Here is a 21,738-nt window from a genome sequence, read left to right on the forward strand (position 1 = left end):
TGAGCATCACAAACTCATATCATCATGTTCTAAGCCCTGATACACTTTCACAATTTATTTTAATTAATTAATCTATTTATTAATTCATTTTCATTTCTTTATTTATGACTGGAACAATTTGTCACAGAGTGCTGAGCTGCATCTCAAATTAATGTTCAGGTTCCCAGCTTTCAGATGATGTACACCACTTCTATGTGACATCTACTATTGACTTTTTATCTCCCCCTGAACATCCCGTGTCCCCCACCCTGACCCCTCTAAAAAAAAGGTCAGAATGGTATGGAAGTTTTTATTGGACTTTATTAGTTGTAACCCACAGAAGACATTCAACAAATGTGTACCATGATCTGCAAATATTTCACTATCCACAAACATGTATTTTTGTATTTGTGTTTTGTAAAGTCACATCCACAAAAATACAGGGCCATTTGCAAATACGCATAACTTACTCTGTAAATACGTATTTTAAGGTTTACATGTAAAGTGATAAACACGCATTTGTGCATCTATTTCTACACGTGGATTGCTATTTGCGCATTTGCAGATCGCTTCCTGTGCATTTGTGGACCATGTGACATTTGCAACTTCCCTCCTGTGTGGTTACGTAATTTTGACCAATTGGTACCGCAGCAGATCTGTAGAAACAATCTGTAAGTAAGAGGTGCATTTACTAGCTCCACCAGGAGGGGGCGACATCCCCTCACATGAACTGACAGAACTTCAGTCTAAAGCAGGGCTGTCCAAAGTTGGCCCGCCATCAGGTTTGATTTGGCCCGCCAGATGTTAGCAAATTCTTTTTTTTTATTAAAAGACCCAACCGACCTTACCCTCTTTTGGAGGCCATACCAGGCTCGGGTTTACGGTTAGAAGATAGTGGCATCATATGAAACTAGACAACCTAAGGACTCCATTATACCAATCATGTCATGTTATCTTGTCAGGAAGGAGGCTAACACTCAAAACACAAAATTTTGGTGGGGAAAAACTGGCATGGCCATTTGTCAAAGGGTCCCTTGACCTCTGATCTCAAGATATGTGACTGAAAATGGGTTCTATGGGTACCCACAAGTCTCCCCTTTACAGACATGCCCATTTTATAATAATCCTATGCAGTTTCGGGGAAAACATGCAGTTCTTTGAATGCAGTATACGTGTGTTATTTTTGCCTATTCTAAAAATGGTGTATTTTAATATTTCTACACACTGGGGTCCCTTAACAGTCTTGGAAATGCATAAATTGCATAAATGAGCCCAATTGTATTCAGCAGGTGGGTTTTAAGGGGCTAACTATGTAAAACATATTCAATTAAGGGAACTTGGGATCCTAGTGCCATTTTGCATCTTAACAATACAATACAATACAATAGGTGTTTAATTTTGGCCCGTGGCCCACCATTGAGTTCCAGTTTTGGCCCTCCAAGGGAAAAGTTTGGGCACCCCTGGTCTAAAGCTATAGAAATTGAGTCTGAGGAGACAACCAACAGTCTGGCTTCTGGAGGTGAAAGACGACGTGGAATATCTTTATTTAAAGCGAGCCAGCGTCAGTGACTAAATCAGTTTGATTGCAATGTTTTCTATTAGAATGAACTAACTGGCCACGAGAGAGGAAGCGCTGCGCAGCGTGCGTGTTTTGTCAGACTTCCTGTTTCTATTTATTCCTTATTCCAAAAGATGAGGAACGGCTGACTGGTGAAATTGAAATGATATAAATATATATAAATGATGTTATCTGATACGATACTTCCTCATTTCACTACAAACACCTAAACACCCATCTTTTAAGTGGTTACGTGTCTAGTCTTGACCACACAGCTGATGGGTACGTGGTTTGTGTACATGGCGTCAGAGCGTCCGATGTTATTATGCTATAAGTAAATAATAAGACAAATCGATCTTCTTATCTTGTTTACTTATAGCCTTATACTATAGCTTATGTTACGCCATGTACACAAACCACCTACCTATCAGCTGTGCGGTCAAGACTAGAGACGTAACCACCAGCCAGTGACGGGAGACTTTGACCAATCACAGGTCATTTCATTGAGAGAGCGTTCCTATTGGCTGTTCTCCGCTCATGTGACCGGAACTTGGCGTTCCTTCACCAGATTTCACAATGGCGGCGGCGTCACCAACTTTCTCATTTTACAGCTAAACCGTGCACTACAAGATGATTCTGAAAACATTTGAGGAGAGAAATAGACATTAACGTAACAGAATATTGATTCATATTTGATCAGCGCTGCCTAGTTTGACCGTTTGGTCGGAGTTCACAAGTGATTGACAGCCTGCTCTCATAGACGGCAGACGGACAGCAGACCTCAGATCAGCTCTTACTGCTTGTTTTCCTCAGGTCTGTGAAGTCTTTCATATGCCGTTAAGAGCACTGGAGGACACAGAGGAACATGATTTTTTTCAGGTTACCTGTTTCATGTTCTACTATCACAATATAGCATTTTATAAAAAATATTTTTTTTTTTATCATATTTGCTCCAATCTCGCCTACTTCAGCTTTAACTACAATGTAAACCCATCTGCGGCAACAGTAAATGCTCAGGGAAAGTGCTGTGGTGACGTAGTTTAAAGAGCAAAAGAGACACAGGGTGGGAAAGGGAGGTGGATGGGTCTAACAGAAAAGTTTTTCACCTAGCAGACCGCTGTCTGTGTCCCGTGTTGATTAAGTTTCACTTTCACTTTACAATCAGCTGTTTGTTCATGTCCCGCGTTCACAACGTCAAGTCAGATTTTCTCTGTACAAACGTAGTCATTTTAAGCCCAACAATGTTGTTCTTTCCTAAACCTAACTAAGTGGTTTGTTGCTTAAACCTAAGCAAGTGTTTTTGTTTAATTCACAACGTTAAGCACGCGTTTACTGCGACTGTAAAGTGACGCCGAGGGATTTGACTAAGCGTCAGCATGTGACGAGTTGGGACGAGAACGTGTTCATGTTGTGCCCCTTAAACAGGGGAAATAGTGAGAGAGAAGGATGAATGAATCACACACGCAGCTCTTCCCTTCACTCGTCTCTGTATTGAGTGAGGAAGAGGAGCGCGATCCCCCTACTGGAACCCCGAGGCATTACCAACAGATCAACGCAAAATCAACCCACACACACAAGGATCTGCATCACCTATCTGCATTATTCCTCTTTCTGGTTCACTGCATATGTGCTGCATAGTCTGTACAGTGACCAGTTTTTATGCATATTTACATCCAAAAATTAAATGACATGTCCTGAAACCGATACAGTAATAACTGAGACAACAAAGAAATTCGCTTTTCTCTAAATAAATGAATTATGCCTGAAAAATTAATTATTCATGCATTATTCTTGCCTGTCACATTCATTTGATACATGTGAATCTAAAATTTCACAATGGTTAAAATGATTATCCTAAAGCATCAGTCATTTAGAGGGGACTTCAGGATAGCTGTGCACACATCATCATCATGATGATACAAGCACTTTACTTGATATGCTTTTATGAATTAATAAAATGAACCTTGAGCTTTTTATTCCATGTGATCTCGAATTGTGCACTTTGACCTCAGGAATCATTTACAGTGGCCGTGGATTTATCATATCATCACACCACCGAAACCCAACCCCTTTAGGGAAGTGGCCAAAGTAAATGTATCATCCAGTCAGGTCAGGAGAGTTTTTAAGAGGAGAACTTTGTTCTTGGAAGACAATGCTTCATGTCCCTTTAGACTGTTCATGTACATTCATCACACTAACCAGTGGATGTAACATTGGTGCTGCAACATACCATACTGGCTACCTGCCTAGTTACCTAAAGACAAGTGATTTCAATAATAATGCTGCATGTTTGTTCAAGGTGATCTGTTATCAGGCTCATCACCAGCCCGGCCAGAAAAAATTTGTACAGAATCTGTCCACAACAGTCCCAATACTGGACTGGATGTTCTTTTTTATTATTAAATAAATATAGATGCACCAGTGACCAACTAGATTTACAATAGACAGTACAATCATGAGTGAGGCCTTGTTATTTGTTTGTCTCTGTGCTGCATACTGTTTTCCATGTAAAGACACCGCTCCTGTGTAATATGTTATGGGTAATGTCTTGCTTATTGAAATATGTTTACGAGAACGGTACAATAACCACGTTGGACTCTCTCTCTCTCTCTTGCATACATTGACCACGATGTGAAAGTTGAGTTGGTTATTGATTAGTATGAACTCGCTGTCTGCATGTCAAAGTGTCCATGAGGGAGAAATTGAACACCAAACTGCTCCCCGGGCAGCCGACTGCTCCTAATGCTTAGGGTGGGTTAAATACAGAGGTAACATTTCATATGCCTGTATGTATATGATGAATCTAATAAAGTTTAAGTTTTCTTTTAAAAAATATATGTATATGTATAGCGACTTGCATTTATATAGCTCCTTTCTAGTCTTCCGACCACTCAAAGCGCTTTACACTACATGTCAGCATTCACACATTCAAAGCCTTCTTCCGATTAGTGTACTAATCACTCGATCTCCTGAGCCACAGCCGTATATTGTATATATATATATATATAGATATATACATATCTATATATGTATATATCTATAAATAGATAGATATATACATATATATCTATCTATATATATATATAGATATATGTATATCTAGATATATATATGTATACAGTATATACAGTATTTAATTTTTGTCCAGGCCAGTTTTATTAGTTTGTTTTTTAAAATGATTCTGTTGAACCACAATTCAAAAGCAATGTCTGATTTTCATTAGTTAACTTTCAGTAAATTTTTATTTATTATTACTTTTGTCAGTTTCAAGTTATTTCAGTGACCATTGTGGGTTTTCATTTCTTTAACGGAAGGGTACCAACAATTTTGTCCACGTCTGTATATATATATATATATATATATATATATATATATATACACATACAGTAGTCAATAGTTTCTGACTTGATCATCAACTTTCAAACATCAAATAGGAAAACCTGAACAGGGAGCAGTTTTACACAGCTGTAGTTTAGATAAGTGTTTATGACAGAAACTGCTTCTGCAGCAGTCAGTGTTAAGAGATAAGAGATCTAATAGAAGATATTTTCTTCTCTCTTAAATCAACCTGCGGGGACTTCAGTGGCCGTTCATTACGAAACAGTTCTGGAAAATACAAAACAATGTCATACAGACTACGGCGTCACACCCAACATACGCAAATGTGAGTTATATAATCATTATCGTTATCAATAGAAACATGAATCATTTATTTTTGCTCCAATGTGTTATCAGACATGTAGCAATATTTACTAATAACAAGGCTTCTTAATGGTCTTAATGTTCAATGTTCTTCAGCGTTTGACTACAAAAGAGAGATAAAGTAATCTAGATGTTGGCTCTGAACCTTACACAGCAAATTTATGTGCAATGGATTGATATGCATAGAGCATTTAGGGACAGCCAAGATCAGTATTCAAATGATCTACATGTCCTTGGACCATTCGGTTTCCATTAATGTCCTGGGGAGAAGGAGAATGGAAGGCTGCAGCAAAGGAATAAACTCACGTTTTGGGAAATGTGCTTATTCACTGTCTTTTACAAGATAGAAATGAGAGGATCGATCTCATGTCTGTGAGTAAAGCACAAAGCTGGAGACATGAGGTTGTTAGCCTATCTTAGATTAAGTAGGGTTTAACAGCTAGCCTGGCTCTATATGTGAAAAAATAAACCTAATAATTAATAATGTTTGGTAATCAGTACAATGGAGATGAACAGAAATGACTGTATAGAGAGCTGTGCTATAGCCAGAGAAGCTGCACAGAAATACTGGAAACTGCTTTTCACCAAGGTAGCTCCACCATGTTACCCCATCTAGAATCACAGATGTTAAAGGTCCCATATTATAAAACGCGCGGTTTTCATGTCTTTTACATTATAAAGCAGGTTTAAGTGCTATATAAATACTGTGAAAGTATCAAAACACTCAATTTACTGAGAAATACACACAGCCCGTATTCAGAAATTGTGCGTTTGAAACAAGCCGTTAGGATTTCTGTCCATTTGTGATGTCACAAATCTACAATATTTAGACCATTTCACAGTTTTAAACGTAAACATTCTAAATGTGTCCCAGTTCATTTCCTGTTGCAGTGTATGTAAATAATATCAGCTGACAGGAAGTAAACGTGGACCCAAGCTGTTTCCTAGCAACGCAATTCCATTGCTATTCCGTTGAAATGCGTTAAAACAGAGTATTTCAGACAGAGCATGAATACAGGTATATTCAGACAAACAGTGTGAGAAAAATAATGTGTTGTTTGAACATTAAAGCATGTAAACATGTTCTAGTACAAACCCAAAATGCAAGCATGAACCTGAAGATGAGCATAATATGTTTGGCTCACTGCTTCCTCCTAGCCAAAGCTAGGCTAAACACGTCCTGACTTCAATAGTTTGTTAATGCACAAACATGAGGTTGATATATCAATGTGCTCATCTCACTCTGGAAAAGAGCGTATTTCATCTAAAGCTGCACTATGGTGAATGGGCCAAATGATTTTTCAAAAAGAGTCGCTTGTAGCGATAATCATCCCATAACTACAGTTCCCTGAGCTCTACGGAGCATTTTCTTCAGCTTAGTGTTTTGGTGTCATGGCCCTCAAACCTTACTGTTTCTCACTGTTGCCTCTGAGTGGCAGACAATTCCATGAATGGCTCTACTGCTTTATGGGCTGCGCCCTCAAATCCATTGTTGTTAATGTAGATGCACGGAATGCGCACTCAAAAGGCGGGAGCAACGCCGTTGCAGTGAACAAGCATTCCCAAGCGCCTATTTTTCAGAGCGTGATGGCTGTGCCCCAAGATACAAATATACTGGGAAAAAAAATGTTTGGAAACTTGTGTTTGGTGGATTATTTCTCTGTTGTTACAATGCTAATTGGCATTGTATTTTACATCGTTGGAAAGCCTGTTTATTTACCTTCACAATGATGTCCAACTTGTAAGGATCAAGTATTTGTGGGATGAGCAGCACAGCTGATTATGTGGGTAGCGCCCAAGAAAAATTTGCCAAAATGCTCTGCCAATGCTAAACTGTGTATTCTCCTGTTGGTATTGACTCTTGTTTTGAGTTGTTTGGTGGATTGGATGATTGAACTCTCTATCAGTAACAAAGAACAAACAAGACATATTGGCTATTTTACACTTCATTCATTTAATACACCGTCAGGAGTCTCAGTAGAGGTGGAAGATCCATACGCAGCCACAACAGCCTGGCACCTCCTCCTCATGCTGGTCACCAACCTGGTCACACGTTGCTGTGGGATGGCGTTCCATTCCTCAACTAGGATTCGTTGCAGGTCAGCCAGCATGGTTGTGTTAGTCACTCTAACACGTACAGCACGCCCAAGCTGATCCCACAAGTGTTGAATTGGGTTGAGGTCTGGACTCTTGGCAGGCCGTTCCATTCTCTCTACTCCCACATTGTGGAGGTAGTCTGTGATAACCCTGGTTCTGTGGGGGCGAGCGTTGTCATATTGGAGGATGAAGTTAGGTGCCAGATTGTGGAGATATGGGATCGCCACTGGCTGCAGAATCTCATCCCGATATCTCACTGCATTGAGATGGCCTTCAATGATGACAAGCCTTGTTTTGCCAGTGAGGGAGATGCCGCCCCACACCATGACACTGCCCCCACCAAAAGCTGTTACTGCATCGGTGCAACAATCAGCATAGCGTTCTCCACGTCGTCTCCATACTTTGACCTTGCCATCCAACTTTGGCAGACAGAACCTGGACTCATCACTGAACATGACATTCCCCCACATGTTCAGGTTCCATTGTCAATGTTGTTGACACCAGCGCAAACGTCATGTGACCAGGAACAACTGATCAAAGGCGGGCAGATATCCGGCAGCTGGAAGATATATATTTTTTTTTTGTGTCTCTTTGTGGTCATTTTATGAAACTTTGTCATTGTTTTGGTCTTTTAGTAGTTATTTTTAGTCTGTGGTTGTTTTGCCCTTTTTGTGGTCATTTTGTGTCTCATAGTAGTTGTTTTTGTGTCTCTTTGTAGTTGTTTTGTGTCTCTATGTAGTCATTGTGAGTGTCTTTGTAGTTGCTTGATGTCTTTTTGTAGTCATTTTGTATCTCTTTCTAGTTGCTTTGCTTGTCTTTGTAGTCATTGTGAGTGTCTTTGTGGTTGTTTTGTGTCTCTATGTAGTCAATGTGAGTCTCTGTGTAGTTGCTTTATGTCTTTTTGTATTCATTTTGTATCTCTTTGTTGTTGCTTTGCGTGTCTTTGTAGTCATTGTGTGTTCTTTGTAGTCATAGTGTGTCTCTTAGTAGTTCTTTTGGTCTCTGTGTAGTCTTTTGGTGTTTGTGATAATTTTGAGTCTCTTCCTGGTAGGTACGTGTCTCTTTGAATGATATTTTATAGGTGAAGGCCAGGGTGTTCCCTGACACTTTGGGCCTTTGGGCCTGTACCCGGTAGGCCTGTTCAGTAATCCATCCATGGTAACATGTCATGATGTGGTCTGCATAATATATATATTCTAATGTAAAAACTACACTGATGCCATGTACTAGCACAGTCTTGCATGATTCTGTATCAGTGACATATACAGTACGTTCCAGTTGCAGTCTTTGCTAATGCTCATAAAACGCTGCATCAGCTTCACAATCAGTGGAGAGCAGTAAAGAATGCAGAGCAGACATATGCAGCATACTTCACCCCTTGGGTCATTTGAAACAAGTTAATGTGAGGCGATGATGTACTTTGACAGCTCAAGGACATTGTTGAGCTGTGTTTCCATGGTAACACCTGACTAACACATGAAAACAGCTTGATTTGTGTTTTTTTTTTGCAGCTTTGAATGAAGCTTTCATGTCATGACCTAAATTGAGTCATATCTTGTCTAGAAATATGCTGGTTTGTTACACTGTCTCTATGCCATATACTAAAGCTTATCACCATATGTCAGTTCAGGTGTGATTTTACTTATCTTATCCCTTGTTGTACGTACAATATACTGAACATGCCATTATTGCCCACCTCCCTTTTATTGTATGTGAGAAGGACTAATATCCTGCTCCTCCGCCGTGGTGTGATGTATATAAGATCGGATACTCATACACATTGGCACCTTCTCAGATCCCAAGGTAAGCTTGCACTTGGAAATTCAGCAGTATCAGTCATTGAGACACTTGGTGTCTGGTAAAATGGTGTTCTTAAAAACATGGTACAGGTGTTATTGATGTTATCGCTGCTATTATGAATCGCTGAAACAACATGAAACAGTTATTAGTTTCATTCATATACGCAATTTGAGTGTAATTAATTTAACTTTGATTGATATTGTTTGATTCTAGAGAAACTATGATGGTTCACATTAGTGGAGTTATTATGCATCATCTTAAAATTGTTTTATAGGCCATATGCTTTGAGTTCATAATAGTTAAATTATACATTAATATCATCTTAATAATTATAAAAAATAGGCCATCATATTATATTAATTTTGTTTGTCTATATTTATTTTTTTTCCCCTTGACAAATTTGTTTATTTATTCTAGAAAAAAAGAAGTTAAAGTTGTGAGCTTTGAAATCGAGATGACCAAGCTCACTCTTCTAGCAGGTAAACAGTCATCAGGCCTCAGTGTTTTACATCACCATGTCTTGATAACATGATACATTATTAAGCCTTATGTATTTACGCTGTCCTCTAATTTGTACCTCTCTTTAGGCTTGTGCCTGGTGATGTGCCAGCTGGGTAAGTTACACTTGAGTAAAACTTATGACATTGTCATGCAACTACACTTTGAAGTTCTTTATTGACACTGACTGAGCTATATGTCTTACAGTGAAATAGAGGTTACATGCAAAGCTGACCACAGATTTGCTTTCACTGATTTCCAGCAACCGCCTCCCAGATGGTGTGCTATTTCACCAACTGGTCCCAGTACAGACCCGGGACTGGGAAATACATGCCCCAAAATCTGGATCCCTTCCTGTGCACCCATGTGATTTATGCTTTCTCCATCATCAACAACCAAAACGAGTTGGTTACCTATGAATGGAATGACGAGACCCTGTACAAAACCTTCAATGGCCTGAAGAGCAAGTAAGAACTTGTTGAACTCAACTTGTGCTTCCGTCTGTGTGTGAATGACCAAAATTTAAAATTTAAAAATCCCAGTTTAGCTATATACTGTATACAACACTGTGTATGATAAACAACACAGCCTTTGTCAACTCAAATATTCTGCATTAACCCATAAGAACCCACGGTGACATAGGTGTCACACGCCCTTTAAACGTTCTGGAAAGTTCCTTATAAAGCTTTATCCTTGACTTTAACTCATGGAGTCCCTAAGTGACACATACTGAACATCCTGATGGGTCATGTGACAGGTCATGTGATTTTGTGTTTCCATAGCAACATTTCCAAGATGTCTGTGTGCCAGGTTAGCACATGTGACAGAACTAGCTAAATTGAAAAAGCTTATTTTTTGTTGCTAAAGGTAAGAATCAAGCCATTTAAGAATTGTAATACTTAAATAACATGTCCTTTATTACATTTAACCTGTTGTGATCACATTTCTTGAACAAATTGATATAAAACAAATCAGATGAATATCATTGAGACATATATGTCACATCGGGCCTTTAACCTGAAAATTGTCACGGAAAACCTGATGTGACATTAATGTCACAATAAGAAAAATTATTATGATCTGCTCAGTTAATTTAGCTGATTCAATGATATTTAGTTAATATATTTTATATTGTTCAATTCAGGGCATATTAAAACAAATGTTAACAAAAAATCATGTTATATTAATTAAATTATTAATAAAATGTATAAGGAAACAATTTTCGCCTATCAGTAAATAAAATAAACAGACAAACAAGATTTTTCTACCCTGTATCAGTTATATTTCAATGCCATTTTATTTTTTCTGTAGTATGGATAACAAGAAGCAATACAGTGTTCAGGATGCACTGGCAGTCATCCAGGGAGATGACAGTGATTTTTGTGTTGTAAAACAAATCTGAAAAAAAGATTTTGTTGTTAAACCTAAGAAGTAAAGTTATAATTTTGTGGAAATGCAAATAAAAAGACAAGTTTTTGTTACCAAACACAAAAATACTGTCAGGCTGATTTATGTTCAAATGAGGAATAAATTTACCATAAACGCCCAATGTGACGTATATGTAACTTTACAGGTCTTTAAAGAAATTTTGAAAAAAAATTCAGAAATGTGTTCTATGTGGTCTATTTAGTCTGTATTATATCCCCCATAATTTTCCTTGAAGGAGAAATGGGTCCGGGTTCTTATGGGTTAAAGAAATCCTATTAAACCACATGTATGTTTTGAAGGAACCCTAGTCTGAAGACCTTACTGGCTGTTGGTGGATGGAACTTTGGCTCAACTCAGTGAGTATTTCTGCTTTGTTTGTCAAATTACTGCAAAATTACTTTAGGATAATGCTATTAAGCCATATTTAATGCTAAACACATTTCCTCAGGTTCTCCATCATGGTGTCTACACCAGCAAACCGTCAGAAGTTCATCCAGTCTTCTATCAAATTCCTGAGGACTCATGGATTTGATGGTCTTGATCTGGACTGGGAGTACCCTGGATCTCGTGGAAGTCCCCCAGTGGACAAAATGAGGTTCAGTCTGCTCTGCAAGGTGGGTCGTGAACTCCTGAGCCATAGAGAACAGATATATTGCATCAATAACTCTACATTTTCAAAAGGTCTCTTAGTAATTGTCTGTATTTGCAGGAACTTGTTGAAGCCTACGCAGCTGAAGCCAAGTCCACCGGCAAACCTCAGCTCATGCTGACTGCTGCAGTGTCTGCTGGAAAGGGAACCATCGATGCTGGATATGAGATTGCTGAGATTGCCAAGTATTGCAGATGTTTGTTTTTTTTTAAATGCTGTTATTTTAAATCAATCATTGTTTTTGAGGATAGGTTGGCCCCAGAGATTGTCTTAATCAGTATTTCATGTGCATTTCAGGCATCTGGACTTCATCAATGTGATGACCTATGACTTCCATGGAGCTTGGGAGCGATCCACTGGACACAACAGCCCACTGTTCCGTGGCTCACATGACAGTGGTGACCTCATCTACTTCAACACTGTAAGAGATGTAGTGGTGCTCTGTGTAGCCCCAAAAATCAATGGATGACATTATTATGGCATGAATGACGCAGGAATACATAAATCAGTTTGGTCAAATTGGGTAATTTTATATATAAACGTCTGTTTACTTACTACTCAACTACATCTGAGGAACTTTGTCAAGTCTGAGATAATAAATCAGATGTCATAGGGATGTTATCAGGGTATCTCAGCTTGGGCTTTGAGACTAGACATTTACAAAAAGCTTTGAAAAATCTGGGCATTTACCAGGTGGTATGTCTAAGGGGGAAATGTAATTGGTTGCATTATGGGAAATGTAGGATCCAGCATTTTTTAGGCTTGACGCTTGACTAGAGGGATATCTCGGCCTCTGATGCTTCATCTCTCACAAGTCGCCAGCTTTATGGAAGTGCTATAACAAATCTCTAAAATACCCTTTTGATTCCCAACTAGCACTGTCAGTTACTGTATGCATAAAGAAATCCAGGCCTCAAGTCTGTGTAATTCATCCCTCAATATTTATTTCAGGACTATGCCATGAAATACTGGAGAGACAAAGGTACCCCAGTGGAGAAGCTGAGGATGGGATTTGCTGCTTATGGTCGCACCTTCCGTCTGACATCATCAAACACTGGCGTTGGAGCCCCAGCTAGTGGTGCCGCATCAGCCGGACCATTCACACGTGAAGCTGGATTCTGGTCCTACTATGAGGTAAAGTCTGGAAAAAATTAAATACACACTAACACGAGTAGAATGGCTGGACCATGGGACAATCCAATGGCATTTCATTAATCTGGTCTTTCAGATCTGCACCTTCCTGAAAGGCACCACCATTCAGTGGATTGATGACCAGAAAGTTCCCTATGCCAGCAAGAACAATGAGTGGGTGGGATTCGACACCAGGAAGAGCTATGAAATCAAGGTAGGTAGCACATCAATACACAGCAACTATACAGATTTAGGGCTAGTCTGGAATTCAAAAGATAAATACTTCCTTACTTTTTGGATTACTCGTCCTCTTGTTCAATCTTTAGGTCCAGTACATGAGGGACATGAAGTATGGCGGTGCCTTTGTGTGGGCCTTGGATCTAGATGACTTTAAAGGAGAGTTCTGTGGACAGGGAAGCCATCCCCTGCTGTCCCATTTGCGCAAACTCATCAATTCTGGTAAGTCTTATTTCACATCTTTTTTATGAGCCGACATTTCCAGCTTGTCAAGGTAGGACAAGAATAATTAAGTTATCATGCAACGTTAAGTTCTTGGCAGGTTTTTGGGAACCACAGTTGTACCATTTATACAAAATGGACCTTTTGGTGTAATGTATTTTTGTGTCTTCTACCTCTCACAGAGATGCCTCCACTTCCATCAACTACAACCAAGAAACCTGGTGTTGTTACCACAGCATCAGCCACTACCACAACCTCCAAACCTGCTGTTACCACTCCCAGACCAATCCCCACAAAAACCACCAAACCCAGTGGCACCACCACTGCTCCATCCACCAAGACCACTATCCCCATCCCAGGACGCGGCTTCTGCAAAGACAAGCCCGACGGCATGTACCCCAACCCGGCGGACAAGGCCACCTTCTACATGTGTGCAGGTGGCCGAACCTATCTGAGGAGCTGTGGCGTCGGCACTGTCTTCGAAGACAGCTGCAAGTGCTGTGTGTGGCCCTAAGTGTTAACTAGTGTAAGACTGTCACTGACTGACATGTCAGTACTGACTCTATAAGCTGATTGCCTCTGGGGAAAATTTAAAAAAAAATTGTGACGATAAAAAGCTGCAACATTGTAATGTTTAGAAAAACAGCATGTAAATTAGAAGTGAACAGTGACATTCAAAATGTGTATGTTCCATCAGAATAAAAGTATTATGACAGATTAAACATTTGTTTGACAAATAATTAATAACAAAGAATATGTTCTAAGTGTTTTTATCTGGATTTGCTCCAGACAGTGTCCAACCTTGACCGAGAGCAGCGCTGCTACAGTGGACAGAAGCCTGCCATTTGGCTGCATTCATTCAAAATACGGCAACTCTACACCTTCTCGCAGGGTTGTGCAAAGTTGTGGTCTTGTGCTTTAGAACATAATGTGGAACAATCAGAAAATAATGTTTTATAGTTTGCTCGTCCATCACTGATCTCTCTCCCTCTCTCTCTCTCTCTCCCTCGCTCATTGAGCCGAGGACGAGGGGCCAACTTTGAATGCTGAGTGTTAACAAACCGCAACCAACAATGGTTACATATTAGGCTATATCTTTTTAAGTAAAAAAATGGAACCATCTAGTTGCTCTTTTAAAGGTATACTAAGTAACCACAATGTTGTTTGCTGTTTTTAAACACGCAGCATTCAAAATTGGTCCCTCCTCCACGACTCGGCGAGCAAGCGAGTGAGAGAACAGCTATGGTTGAGCGAGCTACAGAGTGAGTGAAGAGAGGGAGCGGCGTTAGTGAGAACAAAGCTGTGAATCAGAGAAATAAAATGTTACTGCAGATGCCCAGAAACGTCCCAAACACAGCAAAATAAGAAGAAAAGAGAAAATCCAGGTAGAGGGCTGCAGGGTCACTGCAGAAACAGACACCACCACACACGCCTAGTGGGTCAGAAGTGATGATTGAGAGGGATTATTTTTGTATCATGTTTGTATTTTGTATTGATATATATATTTATTTTTTTGAAAATTCCAACATATTATATCTTTAATAGAATGTATTACAGATCAACCAAAGGGACAGAATATAGCAGACTGGTAACATAGTTTGGGGTGCACCCATCAAGTCTGCAGGGGCCCAGCAGAGGGCGCTCATGTAACACACCACACACCAGTCCCACTGGGAAACTAATAATAGTAAATTATAAACCAGATTAACAAAGGCAAAAGTGAGCATGGCTCACATACGCCCACTCACTGCTTGACCTCTGCTACAGTAGGGCAAAGGTTTTTGGGCACCCTAGACTTCTAACCCCAAAAGATACATCTAGATCACACTGTCAACCATCATACCAAATGTGAAGTTTCTAAGTTAAATAGTTTCCGAGTTATGCTCCGGAAACAAGTGTGACACACGAACGGACGGACACGCGGAACCGATCCAGTGAGTGCTGGAGGTCACAGACCGATGATGCCAACAGGATCACATCATCTGCAAAGAGCAGCGATGAGATCCTCAGCACACCGAACTGCAAACCCTCCTCCCCCCGACTCCGCCTGGATATCCTGTCCATGAATATCACGAACAGGATTGGTGACAAAGCGCAGCCCTAGCGGAGGCCAACCCCCAACTCATTTCATAATCTGTGTTGATTGCTATTTATAGTTGGTCAAAACATTAATTGTTACATAGTGAATATCTAATTTTACTATATCTTCTCTTGAAAGTTTATCACTAGTTATAAGACAATAAATATATGTGCTTTACACTGACTGTGCAGTTTATACCTAAAAATTATTTATTCAGTTCAAAATGTTGAATTTCAGAGAAAGAGTATGTTTAAAAACTTTTAAATAAAATTAATTTCATTGAAATGCAATATACATTTATGTATATATTTTTTAATTTGCTTATTAATTATTTTAGACGTGCATCTATTAACTTATATATTATTTCATATTGTACAACTTCAATAAAATGAACATTCCTGGTGATCTAAACACAAAATCCCTGGACCCCTTGTTGAATGCCTTCTCCCTGTCTCCCCATGTTTCCTGAGTGCATCTCTGTCTCTCCATTATAAACTATCCAGTGACGGCAAAATTATATATCATCTTTAAAAGCGTTCAGAGTTCACTTTTTAATTTATTATTGATAGAATGTAGAACAACATGACCTTTATGTCGGTTTCATGTTCAATTGTATGATTTTTATTAACTAGTCCAAACGTGTAAAATTATGACCACCATGTAACCCAAGGGAAAATTATTGGTTATGTCAGAGTGAAACAGTGAAAAACAAACCTAGGTATTTAATTTCAATAATATGAAAGCAAAAAAGGGGCAGCTAATTTCTGCGTTTTACAGGCTAAATAAACTATTAATTGATTTTTCTAATGATCAAATATTAGATAAAATATCAGGACTATGATCAGATGACAGGACATTGTGTCTGATCAATGATATGATAGTGAATGATCTAAAACTCTGAAAAAAAAGTTTGGAAACTTGTGTTGGATCGATTATTTCACTGTTGTTACAATGCTAATTGGCATTGTATTTTACATCGTTGGAAAGCCTGTTTATTTACCTTCACAATGATGTCCAAATTGTAAGGATCATGCATTTGTGGGATGAGCAGCACAGCTGATTATGTGAGTAGCGCCCCAAAACAATTTGCCAAAATTCTCTGCCAATGGTAAACAGTGAATTCTCCTGTTGGTATTGACTCTTGTTTTGAGTTGTTTGGAGAATTGGATGATTGAACTCTCTATCAGTAACAAGGAACAAACAAGACATATTGTCAATCTACACTATTCATTTAATACACCATCAGGAGCCTCAGTAGAGGTGGAAGATCCATACGCAGCCATAACAGCCTGGCACCTCCTCCTCATGATGGTCACCAACCTGGTCACACGTTGGTGTGGGATGGAAGTCCATTCCTCAACCAGCATGCAACTTGGTTTTGCGGAACACTAGCTTCAACTTGCCCTATCGCACGGGCCTTATCCAGATTAGACCAACGTGGCATGCAGATGCTTGGAGCAGACACCAAATGATCCCTTTAGTAGGGAGCAGCACCCAACAGGCCCCATGAACATCAGGCACCTGATTGGCAGAACCTGGAGCTCAAAACAAGAGTCAATACCAACAGGAGAATACACTGTTTAGCATTGGCAGTGAATTTTGCCAATGCAAAGCATTGCAAGCTACGTTTGTCTAATCTGGATAAGGCCCGTGCGATAAGGCAAGTTGAAGCTGGTATTCTAAAAAAACAAGTTGCATTCTGGTTGAGCAATGGAACACCATCCCACAGCAACGAGTGACCAGGTTGGTGACCAGCATGAGGAGGAGGTGTTTAGCATTGGCAGAGAATTTTGGCAAATTTTACTTGGGCGCTACCCACATAATCAGCTCTGCTGCTCATCCCACAAATGCATGATCCTTACAAGTTGGACATCATTGTGAAGGAAAATAAACAGGCTTTCCAGCGACGTAAAATACAATGCCAATTAGCATTGTAACAACAGAGAAATAATCGACCAAACACAAATTTCCAAACTTATTTTTTTGAGTTTATTTAGTGACCTAAATTACAACTGGTTCATGTGTTGAATGCATGCTCTCAAGTGCTGCACTGAGTAAATTATTGTCTACATATCCTCTGGTTTAGACTTTGCAGGATCTTATCAAAACATGCTCTAATAATCATAATATTTATTACCTCAATGTACCAAAGGCTGCTAGACCTCCTCCTTTCTCTGGGCACAATCAACTGTATAAAAGGCCAAACTTCACTGCTGTTGTTTGGGTCCCTCATCCAGTCCCAAGGTGAGTTTACAAGGGAAAACAATGCCTTGGGGATGGTAGCTTTCTGCTGTTGTTTCAATCACTGAACCTGGTTCATTTTTTTGTCTTACAGTAATCCAGTGCAGTTGTGAGAAGTGAATTCAAGATGACCAGGCTCACCATTCTAGCAGGTATTTATCTTCAATTGGTGCTGTATTACTCTTCACACAGATTCTAATGTCTAATTTAGTCATCCTGATTATCCATACTGTAGTTGCACTATGTTGGTCTGTTCTGTACACACAACATCTATATTGTATGTCTGTCCGTCTAGGACGTCTAGATTTTAGAATGAGCTTTTATTTGTCTAACTGTTTCTTTTCTATATTCTTTAGGCTTATGTCTGGTGATATGCCAGCTGGGTAAGTCATAATAATTTTTGATCAACTACCATCATTTGATTTGGATATTCAATTGTATAAAATCACTGGAATCAATGATTCTTTAATGTTCCTTTACGTCAACACAGGATCTGCCACCCAGATGGTATGTTACTTCACCAACTGGTCCCAGTACAGACCTAATGAGGGGAAGTACCTGCCACAAGATGTGGACCCCTTCCTGTGCACCACCCTGATCTACGCCTTCTCCATCATCAACAGCAACAACGAGCTGGTTACCTACGAGTGGAATGATGACGTCCTCTACAAGGCTTTCAATAACCTGAAGACCAAGTAAGTGGCCAGAGTTGAGATAGGTCAGAGGTCAGGCTAAGCTACAGTACCTCTGGAACTGGCAGAAGTTCAGTGCTTTGCACAGGAGGCCTTCAGCCCGGTAATTCTTGCTGAAATGGGGCTTTGCTGAAACAATGACTCAAGCCCAGAAATGTTCCCTTCTGTAAAAATATAAATGCACTACTTGTTTCTAAATGATATATTGTTCTGTTACAAGCAGTTAAAAGCTTGAACAAAGTGAGGTGGAATTGACCTACCCTCTGCGCTGTTTACAGAAATCCTCATCTGAAGACTCTGCTGGCTGTTGGTGGATGGAACTTTGGTTCAACACAGTGAGTAACATGTATCACATGCTTCAACACAAATACAGAGCGCTTGGAGTTGTGTTACCAATGCTCTAACCACTACAATTGAAACATCCTGGAAGACCACTGAAGTCTTTCAGGGCTCAACAATAAGGATAAGGATAAGGCCTGCTTGCCTGGGGCAAGTAAACTGTCACGTCAGGCTAGTAAATCTATCTACTAAGTTGCCTGACCAGCAAGTGGTAAAAAATAATTGAACACATCACATTTTTTCCAGAGCTGATGATGGAAGTAGCAGATAGGGACAAAGTTTAGTTGAAGCGCAAGTGAGCATTTTGATTGTCCTGGAAACAGGAGTTTACTTGGGTGGCGTTAGAGGATGTGGGCAAAACTCCAGATTAATTCACTTAAATATAACAATATGTTAAGCGGCAAGTAAAAATTGACTATTGGCAAGTAAAAAGAAATTGAACCACTTGCCCGACTGGGCAAGTTGAAGCTATCACAAAATGCAGTCAAAATATATGTAGTTGTTGGTTTTTGGTAGCTAGCTAACTGTCCTGCAGGCAGATTTAGCTCATGTTATCTTAAATATAGAGGACTTGGCCACTCATAATACTAGTTTCTACTTGCATTACTTTATGTTTAGAACAAATCAACAACAGATAGCTAACCAGACAGTGTGGTTTTGGTTCCCCAAAAGCTAAGAGCTGCTAAAGGCCAAAGGCTGTTAGCCTACTTTACCAAAAAAAGTCTTTTGGATCGTACCAAGTATAATAATGGAGCTCAATCTTCCCCGCAGATTCTCCATCATGGTGTCTAACCCAGCCAACCGTCAGAAGTTCATCCAGTCTTCAATCAAATTCCTGAGGACTCATGGATTTGATGGTCTGGATCTGGACTGGGAGTACCCTGGATCTCGTGGAAGTCCTCCAGAGGACAAACAGCGGTTCACTCTGCTCTGCAGGGTGGGTACTCCTGCTTGAGTTTCTAGCTGCAATTCAAAGCTACTGTGCTATGGTTTACATCATGTTGACTTCTTTCTTACTTCGTCTCTGGTCTGTATTTGCAGGAGCTCGTTGCTGGCTACGCAGCTGAGGCCAAGGCCACCGGTAATCCTCAGCTCATGCTGACTGCTGCCGTGTCCGCAGGAAAGGGAACCATCGATGCTGGATATGAGATTGCTGAGATTGCCAAGTGAGTGTGCTGTTTTTTATACCTCTTGAGAGAGAAATCTGGGAGTTGTACCAAGGTTTTTGAAGTGACTATTTCTCCCCCCTATCTCCAGGGAACTGGAATTCATCAATGTGATGACCTACGACTTCCATGGAACTTGGGAGCGGTTCACCGGACACAACAGCCCACTGTTCCGCGGATCCCAGGACCACGGTGACCTCATCTACTTTAACACTGTAAGTGGACATTGGGAACTGGATCAAAATTAACTTGGGGGGTAACTTTTTTGAAGAGTTTTACTTCACCTCTTCCATCAACTTTTGTAGGACTATGCCATGAAATACTGGAGAGACAACGGCACCCCAGCGGACAAGCTGAGGATGGGATTTGCTGCTTATGGTCGTACCTTCCGTCTGACATCAGCAAACACTGGCGTTGGAGCCCCAGCTAGCGGCCCTGCATCAGCCGGACCATACACACGTGAAGCTGGATTCTGGTCCTACTATGAGGTACAGTTTAGATAAGGCTGGAGTAAACCCATTACCATATGATGTAGAGTATATATTAGATATGTTGGCATTGAATGGCCTGTGTAAGAAGACAAAGTTCAAATTGATTGTAAAGCTACACAAACATCATGATGTCTGTATGGTCTAGATCTGTGGCTTCGTGAAGGGCACCACCCTTCAGTGGATTGAGGACCAGAAAGTTCCTTATGCCACCAAGAACAGTGAGTGGGTAGGATTCGACACCAGGGAGAGCTATGAGACCAAGGTAGGTGACATTCAACTCTATTATTTGACACATTCACAGTGAATCCAAAGTATTAACACCAATTTATATTTATTTTTTGCCCCTATAGGTGCGTTACCTTCAGGAGAACAGCTTTGGTGGTGCCTTTGTGTGGGCCCTCGATTTGGATGACTTTGCGGGACGATTCTGCGGCGAGGGCAACCACCCTCTGCTGGGTCATCTCCGCAAACTTCTTGATATTGGTAAGTCCAAAGCATTTTTACGCAGATGTCCTTCAAAGTTATTAGACTGTAGTCAAGACAGATCGGAATGTATGCCGTAATACAGTAATAAAGTCATGTACAGTGCTGTTTTGATAATTCATTAAAATCACAGTCAAGTTATAGACAAACATGAATGGACATTTATTTCTCTGCTTCAAATGCCCTCTTCTCTTTCTACCATTCAGAACTGCCCCCACTGCCCTCTACCACCACCCCCAAACCTGGTGCTAGCACCACCACCCCTGCAACCACCACCACCACCCACGCCCCTGGATCCGGCTTCTGCAACGGCAAACCTGACGGTCTGTACCCCAACTCAGACGACAGGAACAGCTTCTACATGTGCGCTGGTGGCATCACCCACGTGAGGCAATGCGGAACTGGATCTGTCTTTGATGACAGCTGCAAGTGCTGCGTCTGGCCCTGAGCCACGAGTGGAGACGATGTGTATTACAACTGATGCAAAAGTCAACTGTTAAATCCACTTTTAAAAGTTCTCTTGTATCCACTGTATAAACAATCATTTACCAAAATGAGTCGTTGGCGTTGTATAGATAGAAAGTATTTTCTTGTTAAATATGTAACAGATAGCAAATTTCAAATAAAAGCATTGAAATACTTTGGTACAAATTGTTGAGTACTGGCTCATCATTTCAATCTACATATTCATTTAAATCTACTACTTTATCCATACTTTGTTCCACAAACCTACGTGTTGCCACACATTATAACTGTTGAGCTGGGTATCATTGTTTCAGCACTGGTGACGGATTGAGTAGTGAGTAATGAGTTGTGAAGATTAATAAACAGGCTTTCTAACGATGTAAAATGGAATGGAATGGAACGCCATCCCACAGCAACGTGTGGAAAACTTTTTTTTCCGAGTTTATATCTAACAATCAAATTCTCTCAAATGCAGTGTTT

General features: G+C 40.1%; 2 protein-coding genes across 3 annotated transcripts; both read left to right on the forward strand.

Moving 5' to 3' along the window:
- The first annotated feature begins 9,590 nt into the window (after window positions 1–9,590).
- On the forward strand, window positions 9,591–13,885 carry LOC119485454 (acidic mammalian chitinase-like). Of its 2 annotated transcripts, XM_037765094.1 has the most exons (12): window positions 9,591–9,615; window positions 9,724–9,750; window positions 9,897–10,101; window positions 11,362–11,418; window positions 11,511–11,676; window positions 11,772–11,896; window positions 12,009–12,132; window positions 12,663–12,845; window positions 12,940–13,056; window positions 13,169–13,301; window positions 13,484–13,569; window positions 13,642–13,885. In XM_037765094.1, the coding sequence occupies exons 1-12, from the start codon at window positions 9,591–9,593 to the stop codon at window positions 13,813–13,815; spliced, it is 1,422 nt and encodes a 473-aa protein (XP_037621022.1). In that variant the 3' UTR covers window positions 13,816–13,885. The 2 variants fall into 2 exon arrangements, with proteins under 2 accessions (XP_037621022.1, XP_037621015.1); XM_037765087.1 differs by having other exon boundaries at window positions 13,484–13,885.
- A 3,622-nt stretch (window positions 13,886–17,507) lies between these two features.
- LOC119485437 (acidic mammalian chitinase-like) lies at window positions 17,508–21,407 on the forward strand. Its single transcript, XM_037765063.1, has 12 exons — window positions 17,508–17,625; window positions 17,717–17,774; window positions 17,979–18,005; window positions 18,113–18,317; window positions 18,593–18,649; window positions 19,425–19,590; window positions 19,695–19,819; window positions 19,911–20,034; window positions 20,125–20,307; window positions 20,456–20,572; window positions 20,661–20,793; window positions 21,000–21,407. Exons 2-12 carry the CDS (start codon window positions 17,750–17,752, stop codon window positions 21,239–21,241), a joined length of 1,404 nt encoding a protein of 467 aa, XP_037620991.1. The 5' UTR covers window positions 17,508–17,625; window positions 17,717–17,749; the 3' UTR covers window positions 21,242–21,407.
- The last annotated feature ends 331 nt before the right edge of the window (window positions 21,408–21,738 follow it).

This window comes from Sebastes umbrosus, chromosome 1, assembly GCF_015220745.1.
Source record: "Sebastes umbrosus isolate fSebUmb1 chromosome 1, fSebUmb1.pri, whole genome shotgun sequence".
Lineage (NCBI taxonomy): Eukaryota > Metazoa > Chordata > Actinopteri > Perciformes > Sebastidae > Sebastes > Sebastes umbrosus.

Excerpts from the sequence above, each read along its gene's own strand:
- LOC119485454 (XM_037765087.1), top strand. The coding sequence starts at position 9,591 with ATGACCAAGCTCACTCTTCTAGCAG. Across the intron at positions 11,419-11,510 it reads TGGAACTTTGGCTCAACTCA|GTTCTCCATCATGGTGTCTA; the intron begins GTGAGTATTTCT and ends ACATTTCCTCAG. Across the intron at positions 11,897-12,008 it reads GAGATTGCTGAGATTGCCAA|GCATCTGGACTTCATCAATG; the intron begins GTATTGCAGATG and ends TGTGCATTTCAG.
- LOC119485437 (XM_037765063.1), top strand. The coding sequence starts at position 17,750 with ATGACCAGGCTCACCATTCTAGCAG. Across the intron at positions 19,820-19,910 it reads GAGATTGCTGAGATTGCCAA|GGAACTGGAATTCATCAATG; the intron begins GTGAGTGTGCTG and ends CCCTATCTCCAG. Across the intron at positions 20,573-20,660 it reads GGGAGAGCTATGAGACCAAG|GTGCGTTACCTTCAGGAGAA; the intron begins GTAGGTGACATT and ends TTGCCCCTATAG.